The 22,995-nt window shown below is 37.0% G+C and overlaps 1 protein-coding gene across 1 annotated transcript in view; it reads left to right on the forward strand.

Moving 5' to 3' along the window:
- Positions 1 to 323: 323 nt before the first annotated feature.
- The window catches only part of LOC117294620, a 28,063-nt gene continuing 5,391 nt past the window's right edge, over positions 324 to 22,995 (forward strand). The window contains exons 1-3 of the mRNA XM_033777115.1: positions 324 to 868; positions 17,329 to 17,501; positions 21,807 to 21,902. Of these exons, the coding sequence (XP_033633006.1) occupies positions 17,343 to 17,501; positions 21,807 to 21,902 (255 nt within the window). The 5' untranslated portion in view covers positions 324 to 868; positions 17,329 to 17,342. The remainder of the gene's footprint in view (positions 869 to 17,328; positions 17,502 to 21,806; positions 21,903 to 22,995) is intronic.

The following is a 22,995-nucleotide window of genomic DNA, read 5'->3' on the forward strand; positions in this document are numbered from 1 at the left end:
TGGGCAGTTTAAGAAATTCATAGCATTATGAAACCTGAGTGGACAGGATTGGACGTGCATGGGCAAAGAAAAGACCGCTTTGTTCCCCTACCCTCAAAGGTATCGCTTACGCCTTGCCTCAGTTCAGACGTCGGTGACAATTCTGTACGGGACAAAAACTGCGTTGCTTAAGCTGGAAGTAACAAAATATTGATCGATTGTCTTGAAAGATGAACCTGTCCCAGTTCATTCTTCGGAGACATTACTCTGTATTAAGATCAATCCACGTGTGATGAAGGTTACGGATACGCTATATAAATGTAATCATTATTATTATTATTATTATACGCTGAGACGTCAATTGATGTCACTGGAGTCGACAAATGCGTGCACGCCGATTAGTTGCTAGACTTTTTAGCCAATGGCGCACTGTTGCTCAGCTCACGTGATAATACCGTCAACTGTCCCCTTTTCACTCATTTCGGTTCCTTGTTTTAAAGCATCAGACGTGACCTCTTGAGATTGATCAAAAAGAGCTTTATATGTTCAGTGTCAACTCATTATTTCAGCAGATAAAGACCGTCAGAGTGATTTTTCACACAGTATTTACGTTTATAGTCATCGTTAATAGTTCACGTCACGACCACTGGGCTACATTAACACCCATCTATAGATCCGCGTAACACTCCCAAGCCCAGCTATCTGTTATACCGGTAACCATTAGGTGGAGATTGCCTGCCATACATTTATGCGCACGCGACACAGCGTGCAAGTCTCAGTTCGTTCTCAGTTAGCAACCAAGAAATAGTGTAAGCGCTTCATAAGGAAAACTGTAAGAGAAGAACACAGGAGAGTCACTGGAGTTAAGAAGCCCAAGTCACCTTATAAGGTAAGATTATCATCATCATTCTTAGTTCTAATTGTCCGTATTAACTCATTTTACTTTAAGCCAACAACGAGCTCAGTTTTAGTATGTAACAATGTGGAAACATGGATGGAAACCAAAAGAACTTTAAATGCTTCAGATGTTAAAATATTGTCTCTGTTATCATTGATATCTCCTATCATACAAATCTTATTTTTTGTAATCTAAACTCTACACAGCTCATCATCATGTCATTGTACAGTACAACTTGCATTTATAATTGCTCTCGCATGATTACAATTTCACAATAGAGGTGAAATTAGATTGTTGACCAACGGCGATGTATAATTGCACGCTATACGCGCGCTGCTTGTGCGGTAGCTAGAATGGATCAGATCCAGTGCATTGTGTGTTATTTGCAGAGAGAATTTTCAGGAATAAATTGGGGGGAAAGAAGTCATCCACTATATCAAATCTTGTAATCATTGTAGTATTTAGTCAAATCATGCCTGTGCTTAGGGCAGTTGTGTTTGGTTCAGCTTATGCTGTTTATCGTGTTTGGACTTCATAGTTTCGTTGCACCCATCGGCAAGCAAACGCTGTAGAGGATTACAAGAAATTCGTTGTTTAACTCACAGGAATTGTTCCGTTTCCAGGGCAACTGCCTAAAATATTGAATCAAGTTAACCAACAATTTATTGAGCCTAAAATAATGTTTACGACTGTAACGTTTTTGGAAACGATTTTTTTTCTGGATCCAAATTACAGCATTTTGCATAGGGTGCGTACTCGAAGCGTATTGTGTTTAAGAAGCTTGATATGTATTGTGTTGTTGATTATTTGTTGACCCACACAAGCAGTTACAAAGAAATGCACATAATAGTTTCAAATGAGGAACGTAAAAATATATAAATCAATGTCAGAAAGGACCATTAAAAATACACTCTTTTGAATATCCCCCCCCCCCCCAATACAAAATAAATAAATCGGGCAATCTTAAACTCACTACTCGTCAAGCATTGATCGGCATCATTCTTGTAAAGACTTGGACACTTTTTTGTAAGTTAATAATGCTTTACTCGTGAAAGAAGTATTTCGCCGGGGCGTTAAAGAAACTGCACCCTTTAAATTTGACAGTTATTTTGCAACGAGCAAAATGAAGAAATAGTTTGCTCAAAAAAACCTAATAAACATATTCTTTATAAGAACTGAGCATGTAAAACAGGTTCCTTTTGGCTTGAATAATAAATATAGGTTTCGAGAAAGACTCTTTGATGAGTAAAAACGTCAGGCCCTCAGGTTTTGAAAAACAAATATTAGTATTTATAGTTTTGTTGGACGCAGGGGGCAAGATCAGTAAAAAAGTCTATTGTTACCATCACAACGAATACTATGTAAAATAAAAGTTACTGTAGCAACAGCATTTATTAGAATCATAAAAACATGCATGTATTTTCTTAATCTCAACCAGCCTTGAAAATGCTAAGAAAGTGAAATGTGCCCTGCTTTTTTTTATATTCAATTCTACATTTGTACGGGAATCTATTATCAAGCCGCACCATTTTATAAACTCAGTTTGTCCCTCTCCTCCAGTTCTGAAACGGGAAAAAGACTGTAAATAGGGACAGTTTGTATAAAGATTTGTGAAGAATTCTTTTGGGCGAGTACTTTGCCCCGATTTCCTTTATAAGATTGCGGTTCTTGCACTGGCCCATGTAACAATCAAGGAATTTCAATTCACGGAGAAGGCAAGGCAAATAGCAGCTCAGTTTTTGCCTGAAAATTGAAGTATATAGAATATAGATGCTCTAAATGTTGTTAACATTTTGTAACAGAAACGCACGTTCATAGTTTAAAAAGAAGGAACGCACACAAGCTAAATACCATTAACTAAATTCGTCAAAAATGGAGACGAAAAGAAAGAGAACTATCCGAGAGAAAATGGAGACTGCCCGTCCCTAAACACAGAGGAGAAATTCCTGCCTAAAGCAAGAATGAGAGAATGGACTGGTAGTGAAAATAAACACTTTTTTAATAAAATATTGTAAATTGGTATTTATTATTTTACCTGCGTACAATTTTCAAGCCCTCTGCACACGCTCATAAATCCGTCATCCAGACGGTTGTTCGATTGTATATATATAAGGAATGCCTGAAATCGTCTGTCTACAAAATACCACAAGCATATATTTATACAATTTTATAAATCTACTGTGTGTTAACTGCTGAATAAATACAGCATAAGTAGAAGACAAATACAGTAAAATTTAATTTCAAAGAAGTCTGAAATGAAGCTTTAAGAAGTCAATGTAGCGTTTTAAAGCATTTTAGTACTCTCTATAAATTAGTTTGTGGCTGAGTAACTTCAATTATACATTGAGTAAAGGTAGTTTATAAACTACGTAATTTATTTGTTTGCTTAACTGTTTTAAGTCTATCAACGTCAACCAAAAACAAGATAAAGGTCAGCCAATAAATCTGGAGTATTTCATATTTCGGTAATTTTCAAGATACCAATGAAACATATTTTGTTCAAAATTATGAATCATGATGTCTCCGTTCTCAGAGTTTGCCTTTACTATAAACGTTTCACGAATTTCATTGCGAAAGTATCAAGTCAATTCTTAGAAATTCCCCACCTATGAAATGGGAACTCTCTCTCTAAAACAAATTAACATAATTTTTTTCTCGAGGCTAATTACGAACACCTAGCTGCGTAAACACTTTAATTGAAAAGCAGTTTTAATAATGACTTCGTGTCACCGGATATCCGACCCTGAGCTTCCGGTTTGAGGTCAGTGAGGACTATTGTTGCTGAAATTCTCGAACAATACCACCTTGGATGTAATTAAGAGATGTCAATCATAGCGTTGAAAACTCCCACTCTGTATGAAATGACGTAGCCATTCACCTTCTATTGATAAGTCCTTGCTATGGTTACAAGTTATATAGTTTGGACTCCAATACTGCTGCGATAAAATAACCACTTTTGTACTCGTTCAAGTCATACAAATAAGCTCGCACCACCTTTCAAGAAATCAAATCAAGAACCAATGCACTTTTCGATTGCTCGTAAGCAGCTGTAGACGGGTTGAAATTGAAAACCCTCTTAATTCTGGTTATGTACATTGAGTGAAAACCATTCAATCCTGCCGTAACCACTTTGCCCAACCCACGGGAAAGCTGTAGAGAACAAACATGAGGCTATTTCATATTTTGGAACGGAAATTTGTGCCCCAGGTTGTTCTATTGATACTGGCAACACACAGTGTTTGGCATTTTCTACTCGTGTCTTAAAGAACAAGAGGCGGAGGAAATGGTACTGCAAAGAGTCTGACAAGCCTCGGCGAGTGTAGCGTAGACTGATCTTGATTATATAGACTATAGAGAAAAGCCCCGAAGAACTTACATAAGTATTTATTCTAAAGATTGCTGAATGCAAAAAAAAATGTGTCAAGATTTATTTCAAATATCAATACCTCAAAGGAGATATACGGTTGGCTTTGAGCAAAACAGTTGAGGAAGTTGTGAATATATACAGAACCACTTCATTGTGCATTCACAGGGTTTTCATTGTCAAAGCCCTGTCGTCGATTTCACCAAACTCTTAGGTTTAATCTTAGGACTTGGGACGAGTTAAGTTCCGTATCCATTGACGATATGACGCATTGAACCCATCCTAGGTTAGAACATAGAGCAAGGAATAGAACTAGTTAACTTGTCCCAACTAGCGTTTCGTGAAATCGCCTGCCTCCTCGATTCTCAAGGTTTAATTTTGAAAGTTTCCCATCGCGTACTTTGACTTTGAATTATGACTTGAGTATCAGCTTGAAAGCGTGTAGGTGTAAAGCCATTTACAACGCCTTTTTTCGATCTCTCCACTTGAGTGGAAAGTAGAAATATAAATCCATAGTAACACTTCAACCTGTGCCGCTCATTAAACTGCTGTACTCCAGTTTGATTTGATAGGTTTTGGGTCGACACAGCTCCCATCAAAAAAACTACCAGCACTCACAAGGGAAATCGATCCAGCAATCGTAAACAACCAATCCTGTCGGCTTTGAAGATGTTAGGCCGTCCTTATGGGGATACACTGCAGACATTGTTCACTTGAAATAAGGAGGTCAAACGAGCAGAGTGGAATTAAGATGGAATGGGGAATGGTGGCTACATTAATGACTTTATCGGTGCACTTTATTTTGGAGAGCTTCGCAACAAGGTTATCCAATTGCTTCTTGTGGTGCTACATATTTAGACTAGGAGCACGGACCCCCAAAAATGTGGGTGCTCCACTCTCACTACATCTGAAGTTTGATTGCTTTACCTGGTGGAATAGACCCATAGAACATCTCTAGTTGTGTACCTAGGTTCAAACCCACACAGACATGGTTTAGAGTGGATTTAGTGGATTCTTTGTGAAGTCGTGTTGTGTCTTTTTCCTGGGTGTACCTAGGTTCGAATCTCACCACACAGACATCTAATGAGTGGAGTTGGTGTATGCTTTGACGTCTTGTCATTTTGTTCTTATGTGTGTACCTAGGTTCGAATTCCACACAGACATCTGATGAGTGGAGTTGTTGTATGCTTTGACGTCTTGTCATTTTGTTGTTATGTGTGTACCTAGGTTCGAATTCCACTGAGACATCTAATGAGTGGAGTTGGTGTATGCTTTGACGTCTTGTCATTTTGTTCTTATGTGTGTACCTAGGTTCGAATTCCACACAGACATCTAATGAGTGGAGTTGGTGTATGCTTTGACGTCTTGTCATTTTGTTCTTATGTGTGTACCTAGGTTCGAATTCCACACAGACATCTAATGAGTGGAGTTGGTGTATGCTTTGACGTCTTGTCATTTTGTTCTTCTGGGTGTACCTAGTTTCGAATTCCACTCAGACATCTAATGAGTGGAGTTGGTGTATGCTTTGACGTCTTGTCATTTTGTTCTTATGTGTGTACCTAGGTTCTAATTCCACTCAGACATCTAATGAGTGGAGTTGGTGTATGCTTTGACGTCTTGTCATTTTGTTCTTCCGGGTGTACCTAGGTTCGAATTCCACTCAGACATCTAATGAGTGGAGTTGGCGTATGCTTTGACGTCTTGTCATTTTGTTCTTATGTGTGTACCGAGGTTCTAATTCCACTCAGACATCTAATGAGTGGAGTTGGTGTATGCTTTGAAGTCTTGTCATTTTGTTCTTATGTGTGTACCTAGGTTCGAACTCCACTCAGACATCTAATGAGTGGAGTTGGTGTATGCTTTGACGTCTTGTCATTTTGTTCTTCTGGGTGTACCTAGGTTCGAATTCCACTCAGACATCTAATGAGTGGAGTTGGTGTATGCTTTGACGTCTTGTCATTTTGTTTTTCTGGGTGTACCTAGGTTCGAATTCCACTCAGACATCTAATGAGTGGAGTTGGTGTATGCTTTGACGTCTTGTCATTTTGTTCTTCTGGGTGTACCTAGGTTCGAATTCCACTCATACATCTAATGAGTGGAGTTGGTGTATGCTTTGACGTTTTGTCATTTTGTTCTTCTGGGTGTACCTAGGTTCGAATTCCACTCAGACATGTGATGTGTGGATTAAGTGTTTGTTTTGACGTCATGTACTGTCTTTCTCAGTGGTTTAGCTTGGTTCGAATCCCACACAAACAAGTGGATTTGGTGTTGTTTATAACGAGATGTCATTGTTTTACCAGGTGTGAATCCTACACAGACATATGGCGTAGACTGGATTTGATGTTAATGATGTTATGGCATGTAGGCTAGATGGTGGAAAGGATGGTAGTAGGCACACTACTCTTTTGAACACATTTTTCTTTTACTTTGGGGTGAATTTAGTTACAAATTGTTTGCAATGCGATGAGTTTGAGGTTAGTGGTAGTAGTCGCAGTTTGTATGGGATTGGTTCGATTTCGTTAAAAGAGCTGTGGGTCAGGAATTGAGTTGTGCTCGATTTTAGTTCGGGTGTGAATAAGTTTAATTTGTGTTGATTTAGGGTCGGGTTTGGTTGGGCTGGGTTTAGTTTGGTTTGTGTTTGAGTATAGGTCGGATCGGTTAGATTTTTGCTTTGGTTTTGTTCAGGTATAGGTTTTAGGAAGGTTTCGGGTTGGGTTGGGTTATCGATTGCAATGTGTTATATTTAGGTTGGATCGTTTTGGGGATAAGCCTGCACGCAGTTGAGTGAAGTTCAGTTATACGGTAAAGTCGATGTGGTTTCGAGTGGTTTTGAAATATATGTTTTTGGACATCAGGTATAGGTTGGGGTCAACGGACCTCCAAGAAAAAACAAGTGATAAATTCGCAATACTTTCATCTATAGTCTTTGCTCGAGATGTAAAACATTTCATTACGCTACTTTAACATGCCTTTCTGTTGTACCTGCATCTGACGCATTGTTTGTGTACTCCACCACTTTGATGGATAACTTGCACACTTTAACCCAGCACCCCATTAATCCCCGTCTTCTCGATGAAATGGCAACAGGCTTATAACCCTCTCGCAATTGAACTCTGTAAATTGTTGGCCACCAACCCAATTTGAAGTGTTTTCCTTCCTTGAATGACAATGAATGATGGTTGAGCCAAGATGTGACGGGAGGAGGTGTTTAACTACAGCCTTCACATCTTCCTAATTGGGTTGAGTGCAGTTTAAACCTCGTGCTGTATTATTCATATTTAAAGAAACCAACAGCGATGTGTGATGAACAGGTGTTTGTTTTATATTTAATACCTTCACATCAATTGCATCCGGTAACACCTTGCCTGGACTCGACAAGAATTTGTGTTCAATTTTGTTTCTTCTTACTTAGTTTACAATTTAGTTACATAGCCTATTAGCTTAAAGGCACTGGTCACTACTAGTGATAACTCAAAATAATTGTTAGCATAAACAATTACTTGGTAACGAGCTAGCAATGGAGAGCTGTTGTGAGAAACGGCTGCCTCTGAATAACGTAATGTAAACTGATTAATTTTGTCAGCTCTATATAAGTTACAACCAACAATTTAACTTGCAAAAACAATACGATGACTCTTGAGATATCTTGTTTCAGTTAAGATAATTATTCAAACATTCACATATTAAGTCACCAAATCGTCGTCATCCCCACTACATTTCTTTGTTTGTCCCATTGGTCCACTAGTTGTTGATGTACCCTGCCACTGCCAGGCTTTCGTCTCTCTGTCGTCTACTCTATGGTCTCGTGTATATTCATATAACTGTCTTTCCTTTGCGCTGTCTCGCCAATAAAGTGTAGGTCCGTATCCGAGTTTGCAGTTTCAGCTACGACTGTCGCTAAGTGTGTTGCCAAGGACGTCCTATACTTCAACGCAAGATGACACGGAAGTCTAGCCGTAGCTGTAGCCGCTAATTCGGACACGGCCTTGGCTGCAGAGTCGATACTTAATCACACTATTGTGAAGATTTTGCCAGAGTCGATACTTAATTAATCACGCCATTGTAACCAATTTACAAGAGTCGATACTTAATATTATTTATCACGGCATTGTGAAGAATGTGCCAGAGTCTGTACTTGATATTTTGTTATTGACGCAATGTGACGAGCTTGCGGAGTCGATACTTAATTTCACCATTCAACGACTTTAACCTCGTTTCCATGGTGCACAAGTGTCAGGATCAATTGATGTAACACATTAGTCTACAAATGATGTGCAAATAGGCTTAAAGCTGTCCGTTTTAATTCGGTTATTCATTTAAAGTTCAGGCCTTATTATAAATATATACATTATTAAGATACATACATAACCAACTCGATTAAGTTCAAGTCTGCGCATTTCAATGCGTAACTGAAATATCACAGCTCCGGTTCGTTATAACTTGTCACTATGTACCACGAGTCGTTTATTATTTCCAACTGTCCATGATGTGTGTATGCACTAAACCAATGACGTGCTCGTGGCCAGCCCGCAATAGCCAAAGTACAATAAAGTCAATCCATTTTCTAAATTGACTTTATAGTTGTATATTACTCACGTATTCGAAAGGTTCAATAACTGGAAACAGTTAAAGGTGTATTGTGTTTATGATTTCTCATTAGAAATGCTGATGAATAACTGAATCTTAAATATATCAAGTAGTGAGCTGTAATACTCCTATAAAAATTGCTAATAAGATGTGTTAAAATTGAAGAACCCAAATTGCTGTATGTGTTAAAACTGAAGACACTACATTGTATTGCTTGATATCGTTACAAGTTTGTTACAGTGAACGCTATTTGTATGACAATTCATGCCGACTAGGAATTCAATCGTGCGATAAGATCGAGTTGTTGATCTCATGCCAGAAGTGACCGGTTTTATCGGGCCATTATCACCCCCATCATTCAGCATGTGACCTAGGAAACGGACACAAACCTAATTTACATCAGAAATGAGGTCAATGGACATAAGGGCAATTGTATCTACAATGTTCTGACCTAACCTATTTTTCTCACGATTTTTTATAAAACTTGCAACAAAATATGCTAATTTCACCAAGTTGTATCGAATAGTGTATGATCTATTTACACACACATATCATTATAAATTAGTGTGTACTTTTGTTGCAAATATTTTTGGTAAAAAAATGAAATTTTCCATAATTTGTTTTTGCAAACTTGACAATTTAGTCAATACTTAAGCCCCTTAAAATATACTGAAAACACTTAATTCGAGATCATGGCGACCGGATATGGTCATACGACACAGCACTACCACTTTCGGAAAAAGGGTGAAAATACTTTTAAAATGACACCCCTAAGACAAAGCGATTGCTATGAAAATAGCTGACGCATATCACAACCCGTTTTCCACAATGTGATCCTATATAGATGTTGGGACAATTCAGACAATTCGGGGGGGGGGGGCAAATTGCCGGTCCTGTTTGGGATAACCCCCAACCTCCCCTGAATAATAACTATAAGATAATGATTGAGAGTGTTTCACCTATAACACGTGGGTAGGTTTGTTTGTCACTTCGTCACCTCAATGCTACAAAACACCTTGATAAAATGACGACAACCTCGCTAAGGTGTGGATAACATCTTAAGTGTCCTTTTGCTTTAGATCTTATACATAAAGAGGAGTACTTCATAGATGACCACAGGGCTATGTGGGTCAGGGGTCCATACTTCTGAAATCAACTCATACATATTATTTACGTTCAGTCCCTTTTACATATAGCATAGCTACAAGCAATGTTAATAGATATTTAATCAAACCTTTATAGAAGCTCAAAGTAGTCAGTGTCGATGAGTGTATTCACGTATATAGAGAGTCTGACTACGAGATTGTTTTAAAGTCATCTGATTGTATATAATCCGGTATAATACAACCATAGGGAATCTAATGGTGACACAGCTTGGGGGATTCTACGGGCTAAGACCTTGATATGTAGGGGAAACCGGAACCAACCCTTGGGTAGCGACTTGCATTTTATATACTTTAACGTCCCTGGTGAGTTCACTTCTACCAGATTGACGTCCTAGGTCTGTAGATGAAGTACAAGATACCTTAATCATATACCCCCATCTATACTTCAATACAAGGGGTTCCGTTCGCATTTTGTGAATACAGTGGATGGCATTGTACTGGCAGTTGATTGAGTCATAGTACTGTGATTGTGGGAGTAGATGGATAACCAAATTGAGCATTTCATTCCACTTGTTTTCTTCTTTCTATCCCCTTCACTTTCTCTCTGTTAAATTATTCATTTCGAATTATTGTTTACGATGTTCATTCCTTGCCATTCTCCTAAAGATATAACAGATGTACAAAATATTAAAACGATAAGCAAATTAATAAGCGTAGATGATGGAGGAAAAAAGTTAGTAGCCTATATGTTAACCAAATTAAAAAGATTATGAGGCTTTCAGATTAAGTCAAGGCTTGTAGAAGACATACAAACAAGGATACAGAACTAACAATAAAACACAAATCTAAATAAAACACAGACTTGGTTGCTATGAGAGAACTATGCAAAAAAAATAGCAGGGCTGAAGCAAATGGCTGATGGCATGAGCTGGACTGATAAGAAAGCTGTGTCACATAATTCACCTCTAAATCGAAAAGATTCCTGTTCTCAAACCCACAAACCCGTTTGAGAAAGTTTTTATTTTCAATTAGCAACAAAGAACATACAAAGACAACACTTCACAGAATATATCAGAAAGTTGCAATTATGTACAGAGACATTTAATTAAGCTAGTCTGCCAGTCAAGACGTGGATTTATTTCCAAAGTTAAAACCAAGGGTTAATTACAGAAACTGCCGGTATCATTCTACTCTCTTCGTTTCTAGGATTGATAAATAGCCGCAGTCACCGTCCAGATGAGAATAATTGAAGACTAGCCGATTCAACAATTCAACAATTCAACAATTCATCAACTCAACTTAAAACAATTATTGATGCTAATTAACGTGTGATCAGATATAATTTACCTTTTTAATTTAAAAACAAAATCTAAATTTTTATATTGAGACAAAAACCAGAATCACAGAGTGTTTCTTTCATGGAAGTATCTACTTAACTTTAAATTACTATCATATATAACAAGCTTCTTTTATTCAAATAACCAGTGTTTACATTGAAGGAGAAATAGAAATTGTTAATGCAGTACGTGTAGTCTTTAGCTATGGCTTGAAGAATGTGCACTATGCAACCGTAATGGCAGACTAGGACCATGGTCCGTGACTTAAATTTATAAAAACAAAATAGTTTCTAATCGTATTTCCTGAACAATATGAGCTCTATTTTGAAAACAACGGAATAGTTTTTTTTATTTCAATGAGAGACAAATTCATTTGAAAAAGCAAGAACGCAAAATAAGTTAACTCCACCGCGAGTTCAAATTTTTATTGATATGAAACACAGTTTTTTAAAGGTGCCCAGCAACTACAAACACATCAACAAAATTAAATTGTAGTTACATAAAAATACATTATAAAAACTAATTGACTAAGGAGTGAACAATGTCAACGCAGGAAAATAACATGAGTACACAATCTGATAAAAACGTTTCTAACAGTAACGCTTCTTTGGTTCAAATCTGTGGTCATGGAAACTGATATCGTTTCTACATTACCATGGTTTGTTGATATCCAATCCTTGAGTTGCCTCAGTAGTCACCGTGACATGTACACTGTGACATCGATAGATTAATTTACCAAACGCAATAAAGAAATCAACTTTAACTCAAGGAGACAGTTAACCTGTAAAATCACTGATGGACTTGTAACCGCTATCGCAGCACTCACGGCAGTATCGGCTTTAAAGGCATAGTTTGCATTTCTGTTTTGGGAAGGGTTCGCTTATTTTAATCCTATTCAAATGTAGATGTTTGTGATACAACTAACGTATGAAAGATATAGCCGAAAACCATGATATGTCAACGCAGGAAAATAAGATATGAATACACAATCTAAGAAACGTTTATACGGTGTCGCTTCGTTACTGTTCGTGTGGTTAAAGTTTTTATTAAATCGACCTCTGTTGTTTTTATTAAGTCGATGAATTGTAAAAGTACAGTAAAACAAATCATAAAATTGTCGTGGGGGAATAATATTTAATAGTATTAAAAAAAGAAATGGTGTGACGTGTTACCTACTTTACACTTTAATGTTGTTATCTCTCCCTACCTACGTCGAAACGAATATTAAATTACAACGGTGACATGAAAAGAAATTTCCAAATGAATAAAAACGAGTTCCCCGTACCAAATAAGCAAATGTCATTTTAATCTTCATCGTTTAGAGGAAAGTCAATGAAATCTTTAACCTGCTGTCTTTTGATGCTTCAATATTCTTACGAGAAATCTAATAGCTCCCTGGTCGCGGCTTATACACGAGCAGGCCATAGCGGGGTCTGAAAAGATCACACAATACATCGACCCCTTCACTAGAAGTTACTGACTTTTAATAAATTTAGGACAACATATGTTGACAATAGACTCGAGGTTGAAGATATTGCACTATGTGTATAATAGACGGAGAAGATTGGTAGATATCAGGTTACGGTTTATATATAACGGTCCGTCCAATGGTGCTTATGTTGTTATTATGAGAGATATCAATGTCAATTTTAGGAAAACATAAGCAAATATAGATTGAATGACTTACAGATCCATGGGTTCTGTCTATTGTTGTGTCGAATCTCCCACTAGAGGATGAAGAGATAAAAAGACTCATTGTAAGAACAATAAGTTATTGAAACCCAATCTTCCCTATTTTATAGTAATGGATTGATCTCAATTGATCAATTGATATCGATTAGTGTCGATGGAGAATGTTCTCCTAGGGGTCAAGTAACGTGTTAACTGTTTATGCCTTGAAGATAGAATATGACTTATGCCTGAAATACCATAAACTGAGAAAAAGACTCAGCACCTTCCCGAGTTCTTTAACCTTCCATATTAAATATTACAGGCAAAACAAAACGCGCTTTAAAACAATACATAATTATGAATTGAGGTGCAGTTGTTCTTATTGTATGTCTTACTCTTTGTTTTGATTTACAAACTTGCCTTATTTCTTGTCGCTGGAAGCTACTATCATTATTGTCAATATCAATGTCACTTCAGGCGTTTGTGACAGCGATTGTCACTTCAGGCTTTTGTGACAATGATTGTCACTTCAGCCTTTTGTGACGATGATTGTCTATTATTAAACTGTCCTTACATATTGTTCCACAAGCATAACATTTTGATTCTGTGCCCCGAGTACCAAACAAAGCAGTATACTTGATTCTACTTTAAAAAAAATACTGACTGAAAGTGCGATCAGAGAGTTCCTTTAAGTTCAATTCCTACTTCCAAGACATTTCCAGTAAGTGCTCTGAGAAACACACAAGAGTGCACGGTAAACACATGTTAAACTCGCAGATATTTCAGTTGCTAAAGAAATTAAGTTAATTATGACACCTTGGATATGCACAGAAAGTACTCATGGCCAAGTCTTAAAGAGCATGGGACTGTGAGGTAAAGATTTCACTTAAAATACTTGCCGGAAGGGCTCCTGAAAGTGTCTAACTGGCCGTGGCAGATTGCAGTCAGTCGTGGAGGTTTGGAAATGAGTGAATGGGTTCTTCATTGACATTGTACTGCTTGGGTGGTTGTTACAACATAAAGTAGTTAGCGATCTCAAACTGAACTTTTCGATCGCATTTTGTTCATCAAACAATAATTGTGTTAGAATCTCGGTCGAGTCTAGGTTTCAGACCTTGTTACTTGCACTTTACAGTCGGCCAATCACCGGTGAAATAGTCAGAGACGTCCCAAGAGCGGTTTGACTGGGGTGTGTTATTGGTTGCACTAGTGTTGCCAGCCGCGTAGTTTGTCAATCTAATCACACTCAATCCTTGTAATGACGGGGAATCCGAAAAAGTGTACTTTTATTTTACTTGTCAAGTTAAAGATGTTTTCGGTTATAAAACTTGGTCATCTTCAAAAGTGCTTCTTATTACACTAGAGTCCATAATGTCCGAGAAAGATCAAAATGAAAGACGTGTTCTCGTTTCCTGATTGCTGGAAACCCACGTAATTGGATAGGGGAATCAAAAGCACATCCACTTGTCGTGCCTAGGATTTGAATTGGGATTAAAGCTGGGTCCATCGAAGTAGATAGCGTGGTATATCCCATGGTGTCCAAATTTACTATACTGAATATTTAGGAAATTAAAGTTTATGCAAGGTAAGCGTAAACACCATCGGCATTCTGAGCAGAAGTTTAAGCAGAAGTTTATCGCTTAGCGAGATTGACTGAACCAGTTGTAGAACTTATACACATCACTTTCTTGGTATTTCAGCTGGTAATTTGCTAAGCGACCCTCTGTTTCTATCATTCTTCCTGAAAGTATTCGAAAGCATATTTACATATAGACCTATGCTTACAGTTAAGCCTATATAACTAGTTTAGTCAGAGTACCTACTTATAATGGAAGATGTATATTTGTTTCAAGCAGATGGATAATTGTTTCTTGATGTGTCAACATCATCCAGACCTATCGAAAGTTAAAGACAAAATATTATAATCATTAGATGAACAATACCCTTGACACAATTACATGATTGTTTTATTATGGTCTTAATGGTGCTTCTTGGTTTTCATTTCCCACCAACGTAACTTTGATCCCAAACAATAAACATAATAGTTAACTTGCGTGCATACAACCATGTAAGTGTTGGCTCTGAAACGTCGAGACCAAACCGGCTCTTTTCTTCAGACCCAACATATATTACTTACACCATTCAAAGCTTCAAACATCACTTCAATTACAAAGTTTTATAAACAGTCTGTTTGATATAAAATTCAAGCAAAGTGGACTTATTCTGCTGTCGGCATTTATTAAGAGTTGGATAGAATGACGTACTTGATCAGATAATTATAACTTCCGATTACCGCTGCTCAGAGCATGTATATCTAAATTAGTTAAGTGTTGTTGTTTTAAGGGCACTACAAGCTAGTACTACCTTTACATCTAGATCCCGCTTCGGGTGGGACTCGTACTAGATTTCATTGGTTCTTCGAGGTTGCTTTGGAATCTAATAATGCCTCTAAATATTCTGGGTCAAAGGTGAAAGTTGTAAACAATGTGAAGCCGGTACACTGGACTGCATAGTCCTTTCCATGAACCTCGCCCAATTTTCGTTTCTGACACCACATTACTTTTACAAGGCTTTCGTATCCATTTAATCCACTTGAACATTTCTTCGTTAACAAATATTGTGCTGTTGATTTTGGCAACAACAAAACATTCACTTATTTTACTTTGTTTCACGCTCATCCCTTCGGGATCATTTGAAGCACATTTCTTTCTTTACCATTTCAACGGTCACATGTCTTTGAAATGATGTCGTGACTTCAAAACGTATTGCCTGTTCTAAGTTGTCATATTCTTACAAATCCAGTGTAATATATAACCTTCAGAGTGTGGATTAGTGCTGATCTACAATGCATGCATAAACAATCCGAGAGCTACCAACACTTAAAAAATATCTTGCTTCGTTCACGGAAATTTATTATTATTTCTGTCGAAGTGAAATTGTCATGTAAAGTACGGTAATCAGGTTTCGTGCTCTAATGGTCTCTTCGATTAGGTTTTAGTAATCGAATCATACAATGTTTATCAGAAAACGAGAGTGCAAATAGACCGCACATTATTGTGCAAGTCAGTCTTGCATTTTACATAATTACTGTACTTTTAACTAACGCTTTTGCTCAGTAGTTAAAGCTATACACTAGTTCATCCTTTTTTCTTAGTTTTATTGTATGTGTGAAGCACCTTGGGTACCTGTTATGGCGGGTTCTATGTTTCAAGATTGTTTAAATTATTATTGACTATTTATTCTCAAATCTATTTGTAGTAGTCTAATTAGTACAAACTCTTTGATGATCAAAACGTGTTCAGAATATTTCTAATATTCTGGGTTTCAACGGCAGAGTAATAGGAGTCTTGGATTCAAGCTGCACCCGGTTCAGAATTGACTCGGGTCAGGGTCCTGTTACAGCCTGACCCGGTTATTAGTCAATATGTGACCCAGAAACAAAAGTCAAACTGACACAGAATCTGACGTAAAAGCCTACATTTAAATCGCTTTGAGGGTCAGTCTGACCCAAAATAGGGTCAGGCCCCCTGGTTCCCCAAATCCGAGTCAAATCTGACCGGATGGTGTTTAGAGTCTAACTAGATATTGACGTGCCTTTAATTTGCTTATTGGAAAGCCTTGGTCGTTAATTCCACTTGACACAATTGTATCTTTGAATATATTTTTCAGCTTTTTAAAACATGTTTACTACTAATGCGACAGCGCGCTGAAAGCATTTTACTGAGTACAAAACAGAAAAACGAACTCTTAAACCTCTGTTGTTTTATAGATCCATTCATTGAGATGGACTGTTCTGGTACTTTACCTTAATATTTTGAATTGCTTGACCAACTTGCATGGAATGAAGGACATCTTAAATAGGCCTATGTATCATTATTGAATCCCTTCCCTAAGTGCGTGCCCTTTTATTTCAATTTAGCCTCTATTGAATATCTCTGCATTGGATCTGATCCTCACGGCGGTTTTAATTTAGCGAATGGTTGATCAACCTGAACATGATTTCCGTATCAGATATCATTGCTAAGTCGCAATGTTTTATTTATTTTCTCTCTGTCCGTTTTTCGCCCTATGGCTTTGAAAACTATAGATTTTCTTTGCTCTGAAATTTTCTTGTGGAAATGTTTTGGAATTAGTTGTCAAATTATTAGTAACATATTTTTGTAGTTATTGTCATTCTTTAGGAGAATTTAGGCCTAGATTATGTATACAATTTCAGGATTAAAGCATTCATCAAATGCACGCACACAAAGAATAGTTCTATAAAAATATAAATTATCAATAAACCGGTTAAATAGATTATTCATCGGAAGAAGTGAGTAGTTTGTGTTACCCTCAATGTATGGAGAAGTTTGCTCGAAATCTAACCTGGACTTTTGTTGCTTGCAGGTAATTTTGTACAGATGGCCGATATGAGGATGTTAACACTCACTAGCGTATTAGTCTCTCTACTCTTCATGGCAGAAATTCAAAGATGCCAAGGGCAGATACATTACAAGAATCCTGGATGGGGACCTGGTGGTAAAAGGAGTTCACACATGACTGGTAGCAATGTATTAAGGGTAAGTCAAGAAACTAGACATGTCACATAGATCTTTTCGCAAATGCTCATTGCGCAAGCGCTTACTCGTGAATAAGGTGCATGCTGGTCTAGCTAGTGATAAAAATTGATCGCTAGCTAGACCAGCATGCACCTCAATCCACGGCTAACGCATGCGTTTACCGAGTATCTACCCCCAAGTGACCGACCACTTTGTTTTTTTTGCTGCAATCAAAGAAAGAGCTTTTTTGCAAACCAATGAAAAACACAAAATTCTTTTTAGGTGGTCACATTATAACAAAGGTAATATTTTGTATACAGATATGTTGTGCTAAAGTTTGTGTCTTGGAAAACTGTGTTCGTTCATGTTCGCTTCCATGCAAATTTGAACTTCATATAAAGCCCTTTCGAGATATGGTTTACAAATCATTGCGCTCCCATTGTGCCCACAGAAATTCTACAATGGACTCACTGGGTATGAGTATTGCAATTTATGAAATTGAAAGATGAAATTGTTTGTTGTCCAAACCCTTCAACAATGAAAATACGCAGCATTTGTTTGTACTCGTCGTGTCTTGCTGTAAACATACTCTAGTCTATTATCTATAATTGGCAATGAATATTATAACCGAATGACCAGTAGCAATCAGAACGCACAGTATGACAACAAACAAACACACGTCTACATTATGGAAAACTGACGCAATCATTTTGTAGTATGCTGCCTTTTGCATTGAGGTAGCTGTGTGGGAAAACTTAGAGTTTGTTCCCTTCAAAATACAAATAGGCTTACGCCCTTACCCTTTTCTTATTTGACCTAGGGGATGTATTTATCGACTGAAGTCTCCATGATGTGGTTTATTTTATTCATATCAATTGATTTCACTATGACTCAACCTTAATTAATCATGACAGTTGAAAACGCTTTCCTGATGTAACTGACCACGCAGTAATGTGTCAATCGATATTCCTGGCGCAAAATTGAGTTAATGACGTAATATGAATGGGGCAGTTTTTGGTAGAATCGTAATTACCACAGTTTTAAATTATTTAAAACTAATGATCATTGACTTAATTATTTGGAAACAAAGTTTAATATTAACTATTGGGGAGGTACTTCTATTTAACTAATGACGAAACGTTTTTTTTTCAGAAGTCAAAGTCTCCACAATTAGAACATGCTCTACACATACTAAAATATACTTCAATTTGTTACGAACTTTTCATATTATGGGTATAAAATTAAAGGAACACGTTGCCTTGGATCGGTCGAGTTGGTCTTTGAAAAGCGTTTGTTATAATATGCATATTGGTAGAAAGATGCTGTAAAAGTATAATACAATGATCCACACAAACATGCCTCGAAATTGCACGGTTTTCCTTTTACCTCGTCGAATAACACGGTCGGCCATTTATGGGAGTCAAATTTTTGACTCCCATAAATGGCCGACCGTGTTAGTTCGCACAGTAAAAGGAAAACCACTTAATTTCGAGGCAAACTTGTGTTGATCATTTTATCTACTTTGCAATTATCTTTCCAACCATATGCATTTTATGACAAACGGTTACAAACGCTTTTTTATAGACCAACTCGTCCGATCCAAGGCAACGTGTACCTTTAAAGGGAATATTTGAAATTAGAAAAACAGAACAAATATGATATTTATCAAGGTGGTTGATAACAGACAACTGGAGTTCCACAAAAACATTCTTCCTCGCCAAGGATGATCTAATGTTTTGACTCATTACACTGACGGATATCGTTTATTATAATGACGCTTATACAAACATATGACGTCATTATGACGTATTATCATTCGGTGATTTTGGGTTGTTTAACACATTTGTCGTATCATTATGTGCTTATACCCTTTTAGCTATTGTGCGTTCGGGACACTTGTTAAATTCGACTTATCGTGTATAAACTTTCTATGCCGAAATGCAGACCATAACAGGTGGAGGTATTGGTGACACAAATTTTGCAAAACATATAAGAGCATTTCTTGTGGGTTTTTATCTCACTGTGGGCATGCTTCTCATTTGTTTTCTTCTGCCAATTAAGAAAGTGGGTTTGAATAAGAATAATGGGATTAGGAAACGGTGAAAAAGCACCGTTGTAATTCTCAAAATAATTTTCTAAGAATTGTTTTTTGTTTTTACCAAAAAACACACTTATAGTGTGATTTCAGACGTCTTTATCTTGGATCACCTTTTCCTCTGAAGACCAAGCCCTTGAAAATCAAGTTTTATCAATTGGCCGTCAACAACCTGTACCTTGGGAAATCAATGTGACATGATGTACGTCGATTGGGAGGAGGATGTTCGGGTTGATTTAAAACTCCACAGATGTGGAAATACCAACAGGTGAACTGCCTCCAGTCAAGATATTGACTCTAGAGTTATCAGGCTGCAAACTTATGAAGAGGACGGTCCGGTGGCATTTATTGTTTTGAACTGCCATTCTCAAAAAAATTCTTGATTTTTTTCAAGTATTCCATTTTTTTATCGATTTATATTAATAAGACAAGAAAAAGAAAAATCAACATTGAAAAGCACTTATTCATTTTTTGAATCGATTTAGGAAAAGGAACAAAATCGACATTGAAAGCACTACGATAGTGGCAATTTTGATGTACATACATTTATTACTACTTGACGATCGACCTTCACTGCTAACCAATCCGTATTGCTTACCTACTGGCTCGATAAATGGAAGGATGATGAGTAGTAATTTGATCAAATTAATATAACGTTTACTTATAACTTATTGCTGGAGGTTTTGTTTTATATACGTACATGGTTGACTGCGGGTTTGGTAACTGATGTGAGAAGTTTCAGTCTTGGAAGAACGGTTTGGTGATTTTTGAATTTTCGGACATCATCAATTTGAGATCAATTTAGTGACGTGTGTGTAACGTACCCGTACGCCATTGTCGGTAGTGCTTCCAGGATTTAATTCAATCAGTAACATGTATGTCAATGCTGTCATTCAATACAATAATGCACACTCATTTATCTTGAAATTACGAAAGTAATATATTATGAGATATGTTACATGTACACAATGATTCAATTATAAGCAGCTATTTAAAGACAGTATTTAGGTATAAGGTTAAGCGAGAATTTGCTTTTTTCCCCAAACCTATGGACAGACAAACATTTAATACAACCACGGTTCAACCACTTTGGGGTTAATACGGCTTGATCCAGCGCTAATAACTGCGCGTGGCATTTCTGTGTTATCTTTTCAGCTAAGTTGCTAATTTGAAGGCGTAATGTAATCACTGAACGCTCCCTCAAATGCAACCTTTGGATTCTAGCAGCAATATTACCATAGAAACAATTCTTTAAGAAACAGTTCTTTAAAGCCTGTAAGGTGTGACTTGCCATCCAAAACAGAGTATACCTCCCTAATCATTCTGATCTTGTTACAATTTACAATTCTGACAACACGTTTTGTGCTTAAGGGTCGACTTCCACTGAACAGTATTCAATTAACTGACATGAAATCAATGGTGTGATGGAAAACTGGATCACTGCTTGCCTAAAGGAGACACTCCACCCGGAACTGACTGTGTCATTTTCCAAAAGAAAAAAGTCCACCCTTCCTCCAACCTTCTTTACTGCCCGATCGCCTATCCATAAACTGTAACCGATCTACGAGGTGTATTCGTTAAGAGCAGGTGTTATGCCGGGATTCCGGTGTACGTATCCGTACCCGAGTGCCGTGTTTGTTGCCTAATAGACCGGCCACACCTGCCGCGAGTACCGGCTCGGTCTTGACTTTCCCCGGCGCCTAAGTCCGGAAAAATATCATACCATCAAACATCGACTATAAAAGGTCTCAGTAAACATCTATATGAATGCAATTTGTTACTTTTAAAAACACCCACATGTCATTAATCATCGGTCATCGGTTTATGAGAAAACAAAACAAGTTCAAGGATTGCAAAACAAAAATCCTAGCGTAGGAATTTCAAAATAAATCTGTTTTATATTCTTGTCGCCAGTTTTTCAACATCAAGCGTGTCAAGGGTTCGATTTAACATTTCAGCTCGTCCTTCTGTAATTAAATACTTTAGTTTGAGGCTTTTTATAATAGGTTACTTGAATTTACCCATTGAGTTTCCTTTGTGGTTTATTACTTGGTCTGTAGTGTAATTCAATTGAATTCAATTATAAAACGGTAGTCTCATTGAATTGAGTATACAGTATGTATCATACATCCATGCATGGCAAACACTAATTGCTAATCTCTAGCCCTGACAAGTTAAAATTTCAATAGTTTGAAGTCTTCATCTTGTTTTATCTTTTTGTTTATTTGTAGAAACGGCATTGGCGCGTGGAATCTGATCAGATGGGTACAGACAGCATGCAGAAAGAACGAAACTTGATCATGCTTCAAGAAATTGCAAAATCTTTGGTGAGTTGGTTTGAACTATCTCTGTTATCATAAACAATAATGCTGTGGTTGTTTTCTTTATGTAATTATAATTGTCTGTGTAGTCCAATGTCTTTCTTGTCTATGTCTGTTTGTCTGTCGGGCTGTCTGTATGTATGTCTTGTCCTATAGGGCCGATTTCTACAAGTGTTCACTTAATTCTTTACGCCTTGTTTTACTATCCAGTTTCAATGACTGTATGGTAACCTTACTTTGTTTTTGATTCTTTACGGGTTTTTTTCTTGTGTGAGAGTATGAAAAAATGAAAAGAGAATAATTGAATTTATATTACTTCAAAACCATACTTCAAGTACTATATGTAACTGCTTAAATATCCGTGCAGATCTATCACTGTTTTTTCCTTAATATGGTCGATAACTTCAACCTAAAAATGTTTTGGTAAAAGGACTGCGCGTGTGAATAACCGAGCACAAACGATACGAAAGCAGAAGCTCGGAACAGTATTACCATGTAAATATAAAATACCAACAAAATATAAAATAATATTATATTAAAAATGAAGCAGCGTAATTGCAGAAACGACTTCTTAGATTTGAATTATTCTCAAAATTCTGATCGAATTATCAACAACTAAATATATTCTTGGCATTCAGTTAACAGCATTTATAAGAAAGATGTATTGTGAGCTTTGTCTCAAAGGAAGACATACAATATTCAATGATCAATGACTGGTAGGCTTGACTCAATTGCGTCAAGATATGAAACGTAATTATACGGTACTAATATTAAACTTTACTGATATTCACATGACGAAAAGGGACTTGATCAGTTGCCGTTGCGCAGTCTTGAGTAATGCAATAAATTTCACTATAACCTTTAGAAGACAACCATGTGCAGTTTACATATATACCCTCATTGTGCATGAAGTCTGTTTTTGTTTCAATGTTACTGTTGGTAATTACTCCAAATATTTACTAGCATAAACATGAGCAATTGGTAATGAGAAATGGAGAGCTTTTGAAAGTATCACAAGTGTGAGAAACAGCTCCCTCTGAAGTAACATAGTTTTTGAGAATGATAATTCACTCAACTTATATAAAAAATACTTCAGGCC

This window comes from Asterias rubens, chromosome 9 (assembly GCF_902459465.1).
Source record: "Asterias rubens chromosome 9, eAstRub1.3, whole genome shotgun sequence".
NCBI classification, from domain to species: domain Eukaryota; kingdom Metazoa; phylum Echinodermata; class Asteroidea; order Forcipulatida; family Asteriidae; genus Asterias; species Asterias rubens.